A 20857-nucleotide genomic window follows, 5' to 3' on the forward strand; every position below is an offset into this window, starting at 1 on the left:
ACACGCTGCCTGTGTATCTGTGCCTCAGTAAATATCTTTGCCAGCAGAGGCGTCGTCACTGCTGCTGCTGATGCTGCTTCTGCTCTTCGGGCTGATGCCTCGCTGGATTCTTCTTTTTTCGTTTTTCTTCTTCTTTTTTTTTGGTTGGTTCGTCCTGCGCTTGTAGGCTGTCGGATTATTAGTTCTAAAGTCAGGATCTCAGCAGTAAGGGCGCTACAATGTGGGGCATACAGGGTTGACTACGACTTATTGTCCGTAATAATTTATTTTCTATATTCAAAAAAAAAAACTTTAAAAATTATAATAATGATTATAATGATAATGATAACGATAATAATAATAATTATAATAATAATAATAATAATAATAATAATAATAATAATAATAATAATAATAATAATAATAATAATAATAATAATAATAATAATAATAATAATAATAATAATAATAATAATAATAATAGTAATAATAATAATAATAATAATAATAATAATAATAATAATAATAATAATAATAATAATAATAATAATAATAATAATAATAATAATAATATTAATAATAATGATGATGATGATAAAAATAATAATTATTATATAAAAACAAGTAAGAGGTTCTAGTCGGGAGCTCCCGACCTGGGGATACCCTGAACCCTCTTCTTCCAACATCAAATGCATATATATTTTATTTTAGAAGCTATATATCAAGTTTGGTGACTCTAGCTCTTATTATTTACCAATATTGCCCAAAAAACAAGATATCGATATCGATTTTTATCGATTGCTTGGAAACGGAGTAACTTATCGATTATCAAGTTATCGGTTTCTAGCTCTTATAGGTTCTAAGATCCTTACGTTCATACATCCGGATAGATGGACGGACGGACAGACAGGCGGACAAATACAATATACCCTTAAACCCATTTTTAATGGGTATAAAAATGATAAAATTATAGAATAGAAATTTAAAGAACAATAGTAACAATAATTATAAAAATAATAATGTTACAAATAATAAGAATGATAAAAATATAAATAATGATAAGAACAAACAAACAAACAAACTGCCAAATAATGCTCCACTTAAAAAAGTTGTATAGCCCCACAAAAGTCTGGGTAGCGTATGCTATTGGGGATAGGAAATGCCATATGCATGATATATGTATGCATTTACTTCTATGTGTGCTGCTATGCGTGTGCCTGTGTATGTGTGTGTGAGATTATTATGTACGTGTATGCGTCGAGAAATTCGCAATGGCGTTTTCTGGGCTGGCACTGGCTGGTTGTTGTTGGTATGTTGATAGGGGTTGATTTACTGACTCGCATCTAAATTGAAATGACTTTTGTGACATTGTGTATTGGTTGCACACACACACACACACACACGCACACACATATATATATATAACTAGTCATATATAGAGAGAGAGTGTATTATGGGTAGGCAGGAGGCGGCTTAGCGGACAACGTCTTATATATGATTACATTTTGTGGGTGGAGTCTTGTAAATCGGAGTTCAGCACAAGCAACTGGACCTCAGCGCGGCGGCTATTACACAGCCCATTTAGTTGCCTGTGGTTATATAGTCGCATCCGCCTCTCCATGCACTAACCCAGCCTGTACACTCACACGCACGCACACATATGAGAGTAGAGCCGTCGCTTCGATACAATCCTGTGGTTATATTAACCAGTCAGAATGCAAAGTCATTTGCCAACGTTGGCGTTAACTACCTAACTCATACCCTGCTACCAGCTGCCCCACCTTCTGCCTCCTACCATCAGTTCAGGTCGTGCTCCATCAACATGCACGCACGCACACACACACACACACACACACACACACTTACACATACACATGCCAAATTTGCGGCATCAAGAAGTCGCATTTTTTCTATGCCCCAAAACTGCCAGACTACCGCTCGCTCCACTTTGCCAGCGACCCTGCACGGTTTTCATTGTGTGCGTGTGCCAGTTGGCCACGCCTCTTTAGCAGAAAAACTCACCACTTTGTCAGTTATAGCGCATGCGCTGTGCCCTCAGTTCGAAAATTGTTCGAAAATAATTCGAAACACAGCAAGCGTACGAATTGCTGTCATCCTTTCTCGGCTAAACGTACAGCATTTTATAGGTATATGGCTCATTCCTTTCGAACACCTTTAACAAATCAGAAGTGTTGTCTATAAACACAAAAGTTTTTTTTTTGTTTTGTTATTTTGTCTTCCTGAAAAATAACGCACTGATTTGCCGGCTTGTGAGACAAAATCCAAACAGGTGAGCTAATAAATAAACATAATTAATTCAACGTGAGACTGTATCAGATTTGATGTCGCCAAATCTCTAGCACTAAGTGACTATGGATGGAAATACGCCTTTTAAAATTCCCAGCCAATTCGGTTTTGGAAATGGCTCGTGCTTCAACTGCCCGAATGGTAACTGTTCCCGCATGGATGGATCGGGCCAATCGACCTGTTGCCCTGGTGGCAATTGCTGTCCCGGTGGTTATTGCATGCGTGATAGGCACGCCGGGCAGCCGTCTTGGCATGTAAACAATGGACGTCAGCAATAAAGAGCTGGACGCTTCCATATCCGGCAAAGCGGCGCGTGATTTCAATCATATGAATCCAGAATCGCGAATTACCTCTCCCCACCGGATGGTTTTTTTATACAATGTGTTACATTGAAAGCATGACACCACACAAATAAATATTATAGATGGTCCTCTTCTTGGAGAAAGATACAACAACAACGCTACTACGACTGTTATATTTATGGGGAATTGCAGGGAATTTCAGAGCGTGCGTGCGTGTAGGCTGCACTGATCTGAAGAGTGGCCGCTCGTCACTTTTCATTCCGTTATCGTACGAGAGCTTTAATGAAAGGAGCGAGCATTGTGGAAAAAGAGCGCCAGAGTTGTATAACAGTTAAATTGCCTTTACAGCGTATGTCAGCCTAGCCTAGTTGCCTGCTTAGTAGTATGCGGCAATTTAGTCAGTGCGCGTCTGCTTTGTTGACCAGTCGAATCTTTTGCGCGTGCGTGTAAATTTTCATTTATTTTAGTAAGCTAGTGTTAATTGCAAATTTATTGTGCATGTCGGGCTTGTTTTGCTTTCCGTTAATCCACCCTCTATGTTCTTCAATAAGCAATAAGCAATAAGCAAGGGCGTGCAATTGCAGAAAAAAAAACGCAAATGGCGCCCATTTTTTGAGTGGAAACGAGAGGCGTTTAAACATGAACAGCATTCGGCCCTGTCCATCGTGCACGCAATGGACTTTGTGCTTTTGATCCTGTTATAAATGAAAAAGCGCCTATGCAATGAGAGAGCAGTTTTGTATTCTAGCGCGCTCTCCTGTCTTTGCCGGCTTAGCGCAGGCGCCAGCTTAATGAGATAATCTAGTCTGTGCGCGTCTGCCTAATGAAACGAGTGAGACTTGTGTGTGTGAAATCGTTACCTTTTGTTTAATTTAGCAAGTGTTATTTGCAGTTATGTTGTGCCGCGTGTGCTTGTTAATAATGTTTCATTTAATATAAATGTATCAATATAGCGTCTTATACTCATATGTATATTCATATATCAAAATATATAATGCGTGGGGTCAAATTCTTTGTGTTAAGCTTTTTCTGCAAAAAATGGCGTAATTTGTGCTTAAGGCCTGGAACAGAAAAAAGAAGAGAGAGTGAGAGAGAGTAATAAAGAGAGTATTAGTACGCAATGGAGCATTGTGAAGCTTTTCGTATAAAACAAGCTGCTCATCTTTATCTAAAAGGTAATTTTTTGCTATTAAGCGTTAACAGCCATAAATTTGTAAACGTATTCACATTTTTTCTCATATTTCAAACTTAAGCCTGAATTGAAACAAGTGTTTTTTTTTTTAACATTATTCATTTTATTAAATCGTATTTTGCTTTTTCGCATATGTTCTTATGACACGAACTAACAATTAATATATGTATATATATATACTTTTTTATATGGTTTATAATAATTATTTGGGTTCGTTTTATTCATGTGTTTCCTTTTTGCTATGGTATTCTTTTGTATTGGACTTAATTGGCTAGGGTTTCCTCGTTCGTATAATTGTGCTTGATGCTCTTTCTTTGAAATGTAAGAATTTCGGTTTTAGTCTTTGGATAGTTCTTGAAATGTGTGTCTTTAGTTGTAGAATGTGCTGATTTTTCCTTTTATTCCGTGCTTCAAGTCTTTTGAAAATGTACTTAATTGTTTTCGGTCTCCCATGCAAGAGTTGGGGAGCTTATATTGTTTTAATTGAATAATTTGTGTATATAGCTGTCACATGTATATAATATTTGTAAATTATTATCAATGCAACATGTAGATGCTCTACAAAATACCGAATATCTTTTTAATTACCACTACGACCATTTTATTTATCTAATGTTTATTTCATCTAAATATTATTTATTGTTTGCTTCGTTATTTATCTTTTATATATACAAAGATTTTAGTTAAGAGTTAACTGTCATAAGTTCTTTAAATCAAAAAGAAAAGAAAGCGAAAGTTTTCAAATATGGGATAGTTCAGAAAGTTGAATAAGGTATTGAGATAAATAAATAATCATTGAAAATGAAAAACTTTCGACAGCATAAAATAATATTTACTACTTTTTTTTTTAGAACTTTAGCGTATTTTTTTTTTTTAAGATTTCATTTAGTTAATTTGCAATTTTCAATATTGCTTTAAATTACGGACCCATTTAGTACATCAACATTTATCATTGCTTTTTTGTTAATTGTTTTTATACGTTCGGAAGTGTCTTTTATTTAATTTTTATTTATTTTTTTATTTATTTATTTTATTTATTTTGTTGTATATGTGTACAAATCTTTAGTGTGAGGTTCGAGTGTTGTGTGTGCTAATTAGTTGTTCTGTTTGCCCAGTAAAATGCTGTCTCCAAATTTGTTTGTTTTGGTTATATATTAACTAGAAAATTGTTTAAAGTTCACTTTTGTAATTGATATAACTGGCGGTGCTTGTTTGCATTATTTGGTTAGCTAATTATTGATTTGGGTTCTGTGTGTGTGTGTGTGTGTGTGTGTGTTCTGATACTACGTACATTCCCTATACAATAAGTTTATTAATGTTTCTTTAAATAACAATATTTATTGTGCGCTGGTCGCATCGCTAAGCAGCTTTAGTACATGCACAAAAATTCACACACACTAAATGTTTTTTTAAATTTATATAATTACACAATTTCATTACTTTACTACAAATTGTCAATGATTGTGGCGTATAAGCAATATTTATATTGTTTTATTCGGTGTATAATAAATAGTATAAATAAGATATCAAATAATATTGCAACACTTTTGTTTTGTATAATTAAAAAAAAATATTTAAAATCATATAATAACAGCCTTTGGTTGTTTTTAGCGCAACACATCGTTTTTTTTTGTTTTTTGGTTAAAGTTATTAAAAATTAATATACAATTATACAATATAAATAAATAAGTAGTAGTATTTATAAGAATGCCCCTAACGTCTTTTAACAGTTATGGTAGTGTAAGGTTTAAAGTAAACTCCGGTTATTACAATTCGTTATTAATTGTCCAGGGAATTCGTGCGCAGCTGACTATAGCAGGCCTGGCATACCCTTACAGGCTTCAGAATGCGCAAACGCGATATTTCCGACTCGAAGCGACTGCACTTGTTGCAAAAGACCTGGCCACAGTTGCGGCAATGATGCTTCCGTTCATACAGTGTAAATCTGAATAGGAATGAGATATATATCAAAACATTTACACATTTATTTAGCGAAAATTAAAAGTTGTCATCCCGTATTGTACGTAAATACAAAATGTTGTGCCTCTAACTCTTGAAATTTGTGAGAATACATAAACAAAAAGCATAGCCAAAATATATATAGGTATTTTGAATCACTTTGAATAAAACATGATATGCTTTTGGAAATCCAAATATGATCACAATATAGCTAAAAAAACTACTTTGTAAGATCGTAGATACCTTCCTCTGCCAGTTACAATACATGGAATGCTAAACTTCAATATGCTCTCTAAAGGCTATTAACGAATTGAACCCTCTTACTTACTTCACATGACATTTGACACACTGATCGGCAACCTCATCCTTTAGCCAATGATCGGCTACGCCACGACCCGGCTGCTCCGTAACGCTCCATGAGAAAATGCGGCCACGTGTATCACCTGTAACATACACGTTTCAATGATGAGCACTTATATTTTGCAATCGTCAGTTCAATCTTTCGCTGGCACACTCACCCACATATAGTATTTTATGATCTTTGGATACCGTCAGGGCTGTTATGCTAGCCGGTTCGGCATTATCTTTGCGATCATAGGCCGTATGCATGGTTAGCTTTGATCTGAACATTAATTGACGTTGCCATTTAAAGCCTAGGGAGAATTAGAGGTAAAATTTGTGTCAATGCCAAGCGTTTGGGTTTGAGGGAAACAAATGTTTGCAAATGTTGAGAGAGGTTAAGAAATTGAGTTTAAGCACCTTTTCGAAGCGTCTGCTCGCCACGATATCTGTCATTATCCAGCAGAACGAAGCCGTCCGTTAAACTGGTATCGGATTTGCTAGGTCGAATGTTGTGCTCCTCTGTAAACAACATAAATTCAACATTAGAAAGTATGAACAAGAATGAAAGAGAATATTCGGCATGCCGATGTATAAATACCCTAGAATATTGCAGAGTTTGGTGAAGATATCTTAAAACAAAGAAACACTTTCTATAAACTAATTCGAACTATTCGTGCAGCGGTATGATATATTAGTCTGATATTTTTATTAGATTGGGTTTATATGCGAAAGGCAATGTAGTTAAGTTTTTTATACAAGAACTTAATTTTAGACCGACTGTTCCGAATTGAGCTATATGATTAGGTGATTCGATGCATTTAGTTCATAGCGACTGCTATAAAACTGAGACTAGTTTGCATGGAAACAGACAGACGGACAGAGATACATAGCTATATCTTAACAGCTGTTGATTCTCCTCATATATATACATATAGATCTACTTTGTGGAGTCGCAAATGTCTCCTTTTCTATGCATATTTCACGCTAAAGCTATATTCAGATACAGCTATATCGACTAACACTCATCATGTATATAGATATTTTATAATTGATATATATATATAACCCGTCACACTTTTGCCCTCACCCTCATTCGTTTTGTGCTCTGTGCTGCTGTTGCTGGGCCCCTCCACCGTGGCCGATTTCATTTCATGCAACGATTTCGCCCCACTTATGGAGCTTTTTCTACGCTCAGTCGAGGGTTCCACTTTGGCAGTTGCTTCCGCAGATTTGCTGGACTGATTGCTGTGCTGTGAGGCCTCTGAAATGCTGCTCTCCGAGGCGGATTTCACAATCTCTGTAAAGTGTAATTAAGTTATAATTGATATTTCAATGGAGTTGATGGTTGTGATAAACTAACCATGCTCCGGTTCCGGCTGAGAGAGGCTCTTCATCTGCTTGAAAATGTTCATTTTGGTCGACTTATTGTTGGAATCATCGACGGAGCCAGCGTCGGGTTTGTCCTGCGAGTTAACTTCCACGCCGCGCTTGAGCTTGCGATCAATGGGCACTTGAATGTGCTCCAGTGACCACATCTAGAAAAAGAACATTGTTTAAGCTGTATAAGGTATATATGGACTATGTCACCCACCCGGACAACGCCATCTGTGGAGCCCGTCATGATCACATTTTGCTGATCCCATTCGCGAATTTGTGAGAAGGCAACACAAAGAATTTGCTGCATGCGATCGGCGCTGCCCACACACGTGTTGACCATAGCCAGGGCATCGCCATTGATGGACCACACGTGCAGCCAGGTTGCCGAGCAGGTGGCAATTTCGCCAGTCAGCTCGTTAATGGCTACAGCGGCCACAACGCCAGCGTGTCCGCGCAATTGGCGCACGAATATAAATCGAGACATGTCCCAGACGATTGCGGTGCCATCGCGTGAGCCGGAAACAATGACATTGTAGGCAGCACTGGCCGCCAGACATGTCACCGCATCCGTGTGGCCATGCAATTGTTGCTTCACGCTGAGACTCTTCCGATTCGCATCGAATTTCCATATGGTCACAACCGAGCTGGTGCCGGCAGTGACAATCATTTTGGCATTGGGACAGGCGCAGGTCAGTATCTCGCCCGAGTTCTGGGCCGCCGCCTCGGACACAAAGGAAGCACGATCTGTATCGTAGAGGCCCACGCGCAGCGAATGATCGGCAAAGCCCCAGGCAATGTATTTGGTATACGATGGCGGCATCATCACCTTGTTCTGCTCCACAGCAAATACCGTTTTGTCGGGTTGCAGTATTTGGCCCACTGGGCCCTTGAGCTCCTTGATGGGCTGTAGACTGGGCTTCAGATTGTCCAGATTGTGGAAGAACAGACGATCGGTTTGCAGCACTGTGCTGTTGCCCTGTATCAGAGCCGTGGGATCGATCAGTGCCGAGTGTCGCGAGTTGGCCATTTTCTTGGCTGGATGCGCCTTCCTGAACAGCTGTTTTGGTATCTGGCCAAAGTTGTTGATAAAGCCAATTGTTGCATTCTTTTTAAGTGGATCATCAATGCTACAAGATTTAATATCGTTTAATAGATCCTCTCATGGTGCGCCTCTTAAACTCTTACTTGTAAATATCCACATTGCCCTCATAGAAGAGATGATGGAACACATTGACGGCATCCACAGCTGTCGGTCCTTGCTGCTTACAGCCAAAGATCAAATCGATCCACTGCAAGAATATTTTTAAAGGTTTGCGAAAAAAAAAAGTTTCTGTTAATAATGTTGCTCATGTGCTATGTTTAACGGCTTAAGTTTAAGTGTTTATTCTTTTGGGATTACGTCTGTTTGCCCTTCCTTGCAACTTTCATTAATTCAAGCTGCTCAGCTTTAGACGATTGTTTTACTAAGATTCATGTCGACTTACCAAATGCAAATTTTGGCTAACGTAATCGCATTCCAAAGCACTACGATGCAGCCGTATAAACTCCCTGGGATCCTGTTTGGCCCAAGGTGGTAATATGACATGGTTCAAGGTTTCACCGTTTTGCTTGGTGCCCAGATCAAAGTTGTTAAAGTTGCTAAGGAATTCGGGCAAATAGAAGAACTCGGGTATTAGCTCCTTGACATCAGCCATGTTCAGCTTGGAGGCTGATAGCCAGGCCTCCTTGATGCTGTGGAACATGCGATCCGCCAAATCGAAATGGCCGCCTTGCAGCTTGAGGAACGGCTGGGCGAAGGGCTCCAATCGCACCAGATACGAGCACACTATCATGGCCGAGCTGTAATGTGTGCCATAGTGATAGGGCGGGGTTTCGCCATGCGGATCGTCCCATTCCTTGAAGCGCTTCTGGAACTGCTCCAAGCGCTCATCCGACTGTGCGCCCATGGGACGCGAGAAGTCGCGGAATGTTTTGGGATTCGTAAAGTCCAACTCCTCCGAATCGTAATCGGCCAGTATCCAGGGAAATACTGGATACTGCATGAGATCGTTGTAGCTGCGTCCGGCGAGCGTATTCAAATGCATCAGATACTGAAAGTTTGAGATCTCGCCACGTACCCAGCGCTGGGTAACCGACGTTTCACCAATCAAACCGCTAAACAGACCCGACGTTTGCTCCACGCTGGCTGTACGCTTCTGTCCAGCCACGGATTGCTGGGCATTATCATTGAGAGCGGTGGCCAAGGCCAAAAATCGTTGGTTCACCTTGTTGCGCACCTTGCGCGGAAAGCTGAGCAAATAATTTCGGCCATCCTCGGAGAAGACCTCCAATGCAATGGGCTGCAGCAGATAGCGACGCTTGTGCACCTCGCGTATCTCCTCGTAGGCGAACTTGGAGCACTGCCTCAGCTTGTGGCTAACAGCGCGCGATGTCGACGACGTCTGACCGCCCGAGTTGGGTATAATGGGCTCATAGGCACCCGGTGGTAGCGTGTCAATGTCGCGTATCTCTCTGTTCTTCAACAGTGTAAAGCCGTCCACAATATAGCAATGCTCCTTGCCGAACAGCAGTAGACCCTCGAAGGTGTCGAGGCCCTGAACGCGTGCACAGCGAAACATGAAGCTGATCTTCTCCTGTTCCTCGAGCAAACGCAAAAACGTTTCGTTGTCGCTGGTCATTGAGGTATCCTCTTCCTCTTCATCATCCTCCGGGGCATTGCCATCCAGCGAATCCTGCGGATATGCTGCACCATGTGCTAGCAATTTGGGCGAAATAGGCGGCGGAGGCGTCGATGTTGAGCTGCTTGCCTCCAGCCGATGCGGATGTGCCGCCTCCAGTGAGGATTGCTGCTGTATGGCATGCTGCTCAGCTTCGGCCAAGATGCGCGGCTGTTGCTGGCCATGCAGAAAATAGATTTTGCTATCCAAACTGGAGGCCACCTTATACTTGAGCTGCCGATTATCGGCTAGCTCCAGTTCGGGCCGATATGGATAGTGCAAATAGAATAGCTCATTGCGCATTGTCTTTTTCCGCATGCGATGAGGTCCTTCCGTTGTGTCCATTACCCACTTGTCCAGTGTACAAGAGCCCGCCGGACCCCACAGGCCGCGTTCCCGCGTTAGCTCCGTTTCGGATTGCACCCAATCCTGGTAGACATAGCGCTGTGTGTGCTGCAGCATTTGCTGGTATTGCTTGGTGCGCAACTCCAGCAGATCTTTAATTAGCTGCACGTGAATCCCTGTGCACTCGTACGCCGATTCCCGGCTCATATTCGACCTGGTGCGCACCAGCTCATCCTTCTTCACCTTGCTGCGACTGGCCAGACGCGTCAATCCGCCGGTGACCTTTTGTATCTTCGATTGGATTTGATTGTGCAACTCCCAGGGTACACGATATGAGGCCTTGCGTTCGGCATCCACATAATTGAACCAGAGTTTGGAGGCCAACTCCATGACCTGCTCGCGTGTGGTCTGCAAATCTGGCGCCTTCGAGTTGGCAGGTGGTGGGGTGAGCGATATCTTAAAGACTTCCTCAATGGCGGGCTTCTTGCACACATACAACTCCTCCCAGACACGAAAGGCGGCGCCCACAATTAGATTGCGACCCTTTGGGAAAAAGCTTTTTAATAGATTGCCCAAAGATATTAATCTTCCAACTTACCTGCAACTGATTGAGATCCTCATCTTTGGGCTCTGTTGTCTCCGTCTGTGGATTCACATGCCAGGTGGTGTTGCGGCTTGTGGCCGGCTCCAAAATGATTTTCATGTCGGCGGTCAGCTGCATCAGGCAATAGGTGAGGCAGCCAATGAATTCCAGTTCATGATTGCCGGCGCCAAAGATGAGCAAACGATGCTGAATGATTTTGTGCAGCGCCTCAAGGACGCTCATCTGTTCGGCTATGGAGTCGTCGGTGGGACGTGAGAGCAAAAAGAGAATGCTGCGGTTTAGAGAGTGATGCAGTTGCTCCAGCGACAATGAGGAGGATCTGCGCTTGGCCTGTCCTATCAGCTTGATAATAAAGTCAAATATTTCGTGGGGATTCCTCGTGAGGCAGCCCTGCCACAATTTGTCCACTATGCGCGCCGTCAGATAGAACACATTGGGCGCAATGTGCTGTGTGTGGCTCTGGAGCAGTGGAACCAATGGCAACGCCGCCTGCTCACCCACCAGTACATCGGCGGCCAACAGATGATCCATAAGGGCAATGATGATCTGCGTCTGGTATTGCACCTGCAGTGGCAGTTCCGCTGTTTCCGGTGCCGCATCCAGCACAAGATCAATGACCGGTGTGCTCTTGCCATGCATGTTCAATCCCAACGAATCCACAACGATTACGCGTAAAAAGTCTATGACGCACTTGCGCACCGGATGCGCTGTTAGCTTTGGCTGATTGTCCACGGCCGCGTGGAGAGTTTCTGGCGCTGGCAGCACAAAGCTGCTGCTGCCGGTGCCGTCGGTGGGCGTGGAGGTGCCACTATTTGGCTCCGAGTCGCCAGAACGTGAAACCTGCGGAAAGAGCACCGCAACCAGCGAGGTGACCACATCCCCGGCCATCATAACTGGCGTAAAATCGCTTAGATTCTGATAGAGGCTAAACAGCAGCTGAATGATCGTCTCCGGATGACTATGCAGCCAGGCAGCGCACTCGCCGCCATGCACAATGGCACGCACCATGGCCAGCAGCACACAGACACCCTCGGGGCAGACGTTCAGCTTGGGCAGCTGCGTATTGGCCGAGACTGGGGCACCCCAGAGGAATGACCAGACACGATCCAAATCGAATTTCGTATGCTCGGTGGCCAGCACCTTGACTGGCTGGCCCATTATCAATGCGGTCACCAGGAAATACAACTCCGGCACGTCCAAATGGTGTTGCATCAGCCACTCAAGCAACTGGAAACCTAAATAAATAAATAAAATTAATGAATAAATAAGCTGATAAAAGAATGTTCCTACAATCTATCAACTTTGCAGTTTTCAATATGCACTCCTTTAGGCTATTGGAAAATCTATATTTATCTTAATCTTATCCTAATAATAAATAATAAAATGGTGGGTCTTAGAATTATACATTGTAGAATAGAAATATAAATACAATTTTTAAAATTAATATAGTTAAGGTTAAAGTTAGTCCTTATCTAAAAAAAACTTAACGTACTCATTTCTCTGTTTAATTTCTCTACTCACCAGGTATATTTAAAGCCGCCGTGCGCACCTCGCCCGCAATCTGTGTGGGCAAATGCTGTATAGTATTTTGGGGCGTGGCCACGATGACAGTGCCGGTGCCATTGCTGGGACGTTGATTGAGCTGCTGGGCGCCCAGGCCAAGCATTTTGCGCTGCGAAACCATTTCGGTGAAACGTAAATAGCCGCCATTGTGTGTGGCATCCCGGAAACGAACTAGAAAACTCTCATTGGCGCAGACCACGACCAGGATGCGCACCGCTATAATAACTGTGGTGAAGTGAACATGTGGCTGCATGAAGAGCAGCAGCCAGTCCATGCCGAGCGTCTTGGAAATGTCATCGCAGATGACATAATTGACAGTGTTGCGCGGTGTAAAGAGCAGGCCGTGCAATAGCGAGAGGCAGCGATTGCGCAAATAAATATTCTGAGCGACACCATCCTGATCCTCAGCAGGCGGCTTCATGCTGGGCAACAGCACAGCACGCTCTACGTGCGAGTCCTGCAGACGCGGCAATTTGGCGGCCACATACTGGCCAAAGAGTAGCAGATCCGTGTGCCTGGGCTGGCCGCCAAGCAGCGTTTCGAGCAGATTGAACAGAATCTCACGCGTCGAATGATCCTGAATGCTTGTGATGATGTGCAGCAGTTTGACCAGCAACTGCAAGTCTCGCATAATCTTCACATTCTGCTTCTTTTCATTGGACTCCACCACCAGCTCCAGCAAGTGCTCCAGCAGCGAACGCAACAGTCCATTTGGTGCATTATGCCAAATCTCCAGATCGCACAGCAGATCCTGAAATGCAGTCACATTCGGTATGGCCGACATGTCATGCCCGCTGTTCACAGTGCCCACCAGGCCAAAGGTCAGGTGCAAAATGTGCGAGTTCAACAAGTGTTTCTTCTTTTTAAAGAACATGCCCAACGTCTGAAAGCAACGCTTCCGATCCATTTCGGCCTGTGCGGCACGATTGCTGCGCACCACACAGGTCAGCGCCTTGACGCCCGCGTACAGCGACTCCACATCCTGGGCCATGGCAATGATGCCCAGCAGCACATTGCAGCCGCCGACGGTGTCAATCATGGCCGAAACCGGATGCGGACTAAAGACGCGCACGCCCAAATAGCCAACAACAACGCCGCCCAACGAGCGACCAGCGCCGGCCAAATGACCCGCCGAATTGTGAAGGATTCTATAAAAGCAACAGACAAGAAGTTGTGAATAGTCTAGAATGCATCCGTCATGGGATTACTCACTTGATAGGCGTGGCATTCTCATGGGAATTCATATTTAGCTGCTTGGCAATGCTTTTGTTATCCGCCCGACTGTACACCTTGCGTATCTTGACCAACGTCAGCTTGGACACCGCCTTCGCGTTCAGGCCGAGCAGCACACGATCTTCCGGCACCAACGGCGCCAGTGGCTCCGCCTGCTTGCCCAGCTGTGGTGCTTGGAGCGAGCCCATATAGTGTGGTCCCAGCTGATAGATGGTCTGCACCGTCTGCTGTGTGAGCACATCCTCCAGCAGATGGCAGACGCCCTGTTTCCAACACAGGCGCGAATAACGACGCCAAATGGGCGGTGTGCCAATGTAGCCAAAGATTTGCGTGGCCGATGTGAGATTGACGCTGCCCGCGCCTGGATGCTGGGCTATATAGTGCAGTTTTTGCGTATGCATGGGCACACCGTCCAGGTAGAGCGAGAGACTGGAATTCTTAAGCACGGCTCGATTAAGCACCACAACCAGATTGTGCCATTGACCTTCGTGCAACAGATCTGGGCACCAGATACGAGCAATACCATCGTCCGAGCCCTCCGGTTCCCAGTCGCCAATGCCTGAAAGGAAAGTGAATATGCAAATGAAATTTTAAAAGCAAATTGGGCAGCGAAAGATCTATTTAAAGAAGATTCCCAAACCAAGAATACGCTTCAGAGAAGGTAAGCATTTATTTTTAACCTATTCAAGATTTGTACACATATTTAGAAGACCTAATTAATGTTCGGCTTGGCCAGGTTAAAAGTTGCTTAAAAAGTGGCCTATTAGCTTTCCACCCATTTTCCGAGCATACAAAAGTTGTTTTGTCGTCGTGATAGTCTAAAAAGCTAATCTGATACTGACATATCTTTCTCAGAAGATAGATCGACTTGGCGGTTGATGCCGATCAAGAGATAAATTGTTATATACCCCATATGTAGCTTAAGCTTTTATCCATCATACCTATTTGTACAAATGTACAGGGCATAAGAAACACCTACTATGATATGCTTGGTATTGTTTAGACCAAAGCTGTGACTTCTTTTGGAATTCAATTTATATTGCGGTTCACCGATGAACATCTATAAATAGTAACTGATATCATAGCAAAAGCAAAGCAATATCTATATATAGTATAAATTTATGCAGTTAAAACGGGTAGTAGGTTTGTGTATAGACCTTTCTAAAAAAAGAGTTCTTGCTAATTCTATAAGAATGAAGACAGTGATAAGAATGATGAGAAATCAGAAGAGTTAGTCATCATGTTTGTTGTTGCACTTACTTTTTCTGGGCGTGACGAGCGTCTCCTGTGTGGAAACGACAATTGCCTTATCTCTAGCCGAGAGCAGTATGGACAAACATGCTAAATTTTCCTCGCGTGGATTGTGAATGGTGCGTACAAGAGTTAAGAGACGCACACAGTGCGGATCTGTCTTCGGATCGGAGAACTTTTCGACACAAAACCATGTGGAATAACTGAGCCCGGTTTGCGGTGGAAATATGCGATCACCGGCACCGATGCCGCCAATCGTATTCGCGTCAATTGTCCCGCCCGCTGTAGCTGTGGCCTGTGGTGCCAGCGATGGCAAATAGAGGCAACCAAAGCCCTCGGCGGACATGTCCAGCTCCACAAAAGGCGGCAGCGTGCTGGAGCCATGCGCACGAAAATCGCGTGGCGTTGTCATTGAAACCAGCGTCTTGATGCGCGTCAACGGCACCGGACCACCTTGTCGATACGGCTGCTGTAGATCAATATCGGCGCAGCAGAGTGGCTCGCCGAGGCGCAGAAATTGACGCAATTCTGTCGGCTGCAGCGCCTGCGCCGCCAGACGTTCCAGTATATACTGCATGGGCACGTGCAACGGATGCATTTCCTCGGCCAGAGCGCAACGTGTCAGCCTAAGCAGCTGCTCGGCCAGTCCATGGTCGCACATGATTTGCTGATTGCGTTCGCTCCTCACCAACGACTTGATGATCTCGCTGAGGTACACTTGCAGCTGTATGGCCTGTACAGGAGCCGCATCGTGCTGCACGCCGGGCAAAAGCTGCAGCATGCATATAACTACGCCAGGATGCACAATGCGCGGTTCGGGCGCGGGCTGTGTTAAATTTAACTGACTGGGATGCACTGGTGCCGCCAACTCCTTGCTGGGCGAGCGCGTATGTGGCGCCGACTCGCTGAAGAGCGTTATCACTCCGCTCAAATTTGGCGACTCAAAGTTGTCCAAGGCGATGCTGTAGAGCAGTCGAAATACCACACATATGTAGGACAAGGAGCTGGGTATGTGCTCGTCAAAGCTGCAAGGAATAGTAGCTTAATTATTGTGTGCCCTAAAACAAAGCTGAAAAAGACTCACCTGAAGCTCAGTATGTCGCCGCTGAATACGTCATGGTAGTACTTCAATAGCGTTTGTTGCGGCTCATAGTTGCCCGTGAAGTCCTGCAGTATTGTGCCGCTGCCAAAGCAGCCAAGCAGACGCAACGTGTCGCACAGCGAACTATTGCAGATCTCCTGATGAAAGAATTTCGCATTTGCGGGCTCGAAGCGCATGGCAGTAGCCAGCGTCTGGCAGACGATCTGCAGCAGCAAAATGAGATCCTGTTGGGCAATGTCCGGCTGTGGCTGAGCCATGCTGCCATCCAGCGAGACAAACACGCTGGTCAGATAGACAAAGCCGCCCACCTTGCGGAATACGGTGCGTGTGCGATGCGAATCCTTGAGGCAGCCCAACAGCATGTTTAGTATCTGGATTTTAAACTCCACCTGATGTGGACTGATGCTGTGCATCAATGAGAGTATATAGAGCATGTCATCATCTCCACCAGCGGAGAGTATCAGCTCCCGAACTATGCCTAGCGCCTGGGGACGGCAATGCTTATACTTGACCAGCTCATGGACGCACTTGGCACCGCCATATTCGCGAAATAGTTGCGCATTGTTGCTGGCACCGCCGCCCAGCAGCATTGTGAGTGCCTCCAGCACATGTTTGCCCAGTGTGTCGAGCAGATCCTCCTGCTCCTCAGCGCCTGGCTGTACGACAAGCGAATCGTCACCGTTGGTAATTTGTCGCACGTGATCGGCATATCGATTCAGGCAACTAACAAGGATCTCTAGTATGCCCACCTCGCGATAGACATCCTTGAAGACGCTGTTGTGGCGCAGAATGTTGAGCAGCGTCTTCAGGCACAGGATGCTGCAGGATGTCGATTGATTGTGCTTGAGCAGCAGCGATAAGCTGATCAGCTCCTTGCAGGGCACAAAGTTCAACTGAAAGACTATAAACTCGAGCAGATCATAGAATTTCTCCTGTATTTGTGGACTCTTCTGGTGTATGCGCTCCGCAAAGCTGCTCAGCGTGTGCTCCGATTCGAGTATAAAATAATTGGCATTCTCCGAGTGATAAACACGCGAAATAGCGTCCAAGATGGTGCAGCACAGTGCAGGTGTTGTCGATCTCAGAAATACCGTCTGCAGCACCTGGAATGCATACACATTCCGTACGCACGTCTCCCGTGAGCTGGCCTGCGGCAACTGGAAATTTTGTAGCTTAAAGGCCGTATTGAATTGCGCTGCCGGCGGCCGGAGCTCGTAAAAGCCGCACATGCACAGCGATGAGATCATCAATACCAAGTTGCGTATAGCTGCCTGGATTTCCAATGTTTGACTGCGCGCATTGTCGAATCTGTCGATCATGTAGGGTTGTAGATTACAGGATATTAATATTACAATTAAACCACTCACTTGAGCAAAAAGTCACTGAGAAACACGTAGCCCTGGGAGGCGCGAAAGTCGTCCATTAGTATCTGGGATACTTGACTAGAATCCTTGAGGAAGCAAAAGACGGTGACAAACATTTCGACTATTTCCAGCGGATTGCCAAACGTCAAACGTTGCATGTTGTCCACGCACAGCGCCATGCAGCCCTTGGCTAGAGTTGTAGAGTATAAATAATTAAAAGCTTAGTTTTATCTAAAATAGATGTTTTTATACACTCACAATGTATGTAGGTAACAACGGCATCGGTTAAACCGTGTCTCGAGATGGTTGTCAGTATTTCGGCTGCGTTCTTGCGCCACACAATATTTTGCATGGGGCAGGGTGAGGTGATGGCGGAAAACAGTAGCGTTAGATCATCCATGCGAGCCAGCTCCTCAGCTGGATATGGATAGGAGCACAATTTCACGAGCAGCTGCACAAAAACCTTTTGCAATAATGTGCGACGCTCATGGGCATTAAAATCACTGGCACTGGCACCTTCAGCCGGCGGCTCATCGTCCTCCACTTGGGGCAGATCGAAGAACAAATACAAACACTTGACTAAAGTTGAGGGCACCGATGCAGCTGTCATCACCTAAAAGGAGGGGTATTTGGAGAGGGAGTTAAACCTTATATCATATGCCTCAAGACTAGAATGGATCCTAAGCTTTCTGTTCTATTGATACATTACGAATAATTCAAGGATCATATTTTTGTGTTCCTCACACTTTAACAATTTTAGATGAACAACGAATTAATTTGAGAAATATCTGACCTGTAGGATACACAGTTTTTTTTAATTAACAGCACTTAATATACACTTGTATACAGTCCCAGCCACAGCTAGTATATTGTATATTAGATATTACATATAAGATACAAAATACAGCAGTGATTATAGTGCTAATATGCATATAAAAAGCTATAAAGTTCTTAAATCATTGACATTCAAGTGAGGCCAGCAAACGAATGATAAGTATAGAGGTCACTTTAATATCTCTCCCATACACTCATAAAAATATCTATAGTTTCGTATATATGCACATATGTATGAATATCTCTAGGAGACAAATGTGTCAAAGAAAGGAAGGCATTCTTTGACACACCGATTATTAAATGCCCTTGTAGACATATTTTTATAAGAAAACATTATTTCCTTCCGATTTTTCCTATTGGGAGCCCAATTTGAAGCAGTTTAGTATAAATGTTATGTCAAGATATATGTAAAAAATAACATTTCAACCGCTTCCCTGTTGGGAGCTATGACTAAGACCATGACTATATCGACTCGGCAGTTGATGCTGATTAGGAATATATATACTTTATCGGGTTACTTCTAAAAGGGCATGCAAATCAATTGGGCTGCGCATGCATGTAAAGCTTGCTTTTGGAACTTAAAGCTCCAGATCATAGAGTTCAGTTGTGTATAAATAGATAGTTTTACATCTGTACTTGAAGCTAACCTGTATGAGCGAGACATCGCCATTGGCCAAGAGATTCAGTGTGGCCAGCAGCAGCCAACCGCTGCTGGTATCCTCCGTTGTTTCCACCTCGAGAAACTTGACAATCGCTATGGAGGCAGCCTCTGTGCTTTGATTCGATGCACGTTTACGTATCTCGCTGACCATTAGGCGGGACACCTGCTGACAGAAGGCAACCACGTCCCAGAATTTTTCGCTCATATCGTTAGCAGGGCTGCTGCTAAACACCTGCAAAGCCATAAAAACAGCAAAATAATTAGTTGACATATTTAAAAAATAAATTTAAATATTTCAGTAAATTCCACAAACCTTGCAAAATAGAGGCAGCATTTCATAGAGCTTGCCATCCCGTTCGTTTTCGCTGAGCGGTTCCTTGGGATGCGTGTACTCGTTGAAGAGCTTTTTCAGTGTGGCCAGGCTCATTTGTATGCGTGCATCTAGTAGTGCTTCCTCGCCGGTGCGTCCGTTCGCCGCACTGGGGCTGGCATTGCTGCTGCTGCTGCTCGATGCGCTGCCGCTGCCAGCGCTGGCAGCGCCGCGCAGCTTTCGCATAACGTTCATAGCTGTTGTTGTTAATTTCGCTGTCGCTGCCGCTGCTGGTGCTGGTGCTCAAACTGCAAATGCGCAAAACAAATTGAATTACTTAAACGGCTGAAATATAATCACATCATCCAGCGTCCACTTGACATTCTACATTCTATTGCTTTGCTGCATTAATTAACGACTCCGTTGGCTGTGATTCACCGAGAGAGCTTGGCAAGTTGTCTTCCACAATTGTTATCGTAGTTGTTGTTGTTGTTGTTTTTGCTTTTCAAAATTCATTGTTTTTTAAGGCGGAATGTTTATACACGACGCGCCCATCAAAGTGAACGAACGTGCGAACGAACGTTCGCCTCTGTGTTTGAACTGTCTGTGAGTGTGTGTGTGTGTGTGTGTATAAATGCTTAAGCGTGGGCGAAGCGCTTTGTTGCCAGTTCAATGGGGTTAAGTAAACTAAATGCCGCTGCTTTGGCAACTTTTCAATAAATCAAAAAAACAAATATTTACACTTATTGCACAAACAATAACTGTAACAGCTGTTTGCCGTTTACTTTTGCTTTGCACTCTTTTCTCTTTTTGCTACTGTTCACAACCTGCTGCTGCCAACGCATTTGGGGCATGAGTTGCAACTGAAACCAACGGCTGCTCTTTTTTCGCGTTTTCTTCATTCCACGCGCTTTCGTTGCGCGCTCTTTGTTTTGCTCGTGTCAATCGCGCTGCTACGACAATTTTTATTGATTTTTCTGCTCTCTCGCGCTCTCTCCGTCCAGCGGAGCACCATTGCTTCGGCAGAAAGTTGAAAATTTTCACAAACATTTTTCACCTAGTTTTCATTTGATTTGACACTTACTTTTTATGCACATATCAAGCATGGTTTTTGTTTTGCGTTTTTCATTAGTTTTAGCAATTAATTCATTTGTTTTTCCATTTAAAAATACGTTTTGTTGCACACGAACGAACCGATGTTCAATAAAGGAGAACGATATTTACGTGACTTGTTAGAGCTGGCACAAACTATCGCACGTAACGGATGAAGAGTCACGATATTTATTTTCGAAAAAATTTGTATTACCTGAATTATTAATACATATGCTAATTATTTACATGTACACCATTTCGATTGCATTATTTTGAAAAAGCTTCTGTTTATATATCTCCCAACATATCGCTTACTGCGCTAA

General features: G+C 43.8%; 1 protein-coding gene and 1 long non-coding RNA gene across 5 annotated transcripts; one reads left to right on the forward strand and one right to left on the reverse strand.

The window, feature by feature from the left end:
* Positions 1-2140: 2140 nt before the first annotated feature.
* LOC115758679 lies at positions 2141-2744 on the forward strand. Its single transcript, XR_004017443.1, has 2 exons — positions 2141-2269; positions 2340-2744. It is a non-coding gene; the product is annotated as an uncharacterized LOC115758679 (long non-coding RNA).
* A 2348-nt stretch (positions 2745-5092) lies between these two features.
* Positions 5093-20840, reverse strand: LOC115759345 (WD repeat and FYVE domain-containing protein 3). 4 transcript variants are annotated; one of them, XM_030700265.1, is made up of 18 exons: positions 19446-19762; positions 19119-19364; positions 17896-18250; positions 17641-17827; positions 16256-17581; positions 15181-16196; positions 13900-14479; positions 12646-13835; positions 11119-12359; positions 8943-11063; positions 8644-8747; positions 7673-8585; positions 7442-7616; positions 7169-7378; positions 6499-6600; positions 6258-6392; positions 6068-6182; positions 5093-5725 (listed from the first exon to the last, which is right to left on the reverse strand). In XM_030700265.1, exons 1-18 carry the CDS (start codon positions 19695-19697, stop codon positions 5560-5562), a joined length of 10434 nt encoding a protein of 3477 aa, XP_030556125.1. In that variant the 5' UTR covers positions 19698-19762; the 3' UTR covers positions 5093-5559. The 4 variants fall into 4 exon arrangements, with proteins under 4 accessions (XP_030556125.1, XP_030556127.1, XP_030556128.1 ...); XM_030700267.1 differs by lacking the exons at positions 5093-5725; positions 6068-6182; positions 6258-6392; positions 6499-6600 and adding an exon at positions 20527-20839 and having other exon boundaries at positions 7296-7378; positions 7442-8585; positions 19446-20459; XM_030700268.1 differs by lacking the exons at positions 5093-5725; positions 6068-6182; positions 6258-6392; positions 6499-6600 and adding an exon at positions 20527-20840 and having other exon boundaries at positions 7302-7616; positions 19446-20459.
* Between the last annotated feature and the right edge of the window lie 17 nt (positions 20841-20857).

Source organism: Drosophila novamexicana, unplaced genomic scaffold (assembly GCF_003285875.2).
Source record: "Drosophila novamexicana strain 15010-1031.04,08,12 unplaced genomic scaffold, DnovRS2.1 tig00000193-arrow-pilon, whole genome shotgun sequence".
In the NCBI taxonomy this organism is placed as follows: Eukaryota; Metazoa; Arthropoda; class Insecta; order Diptera; family Drosophilidae; genus Drosophila; species Drosophila novamexicana.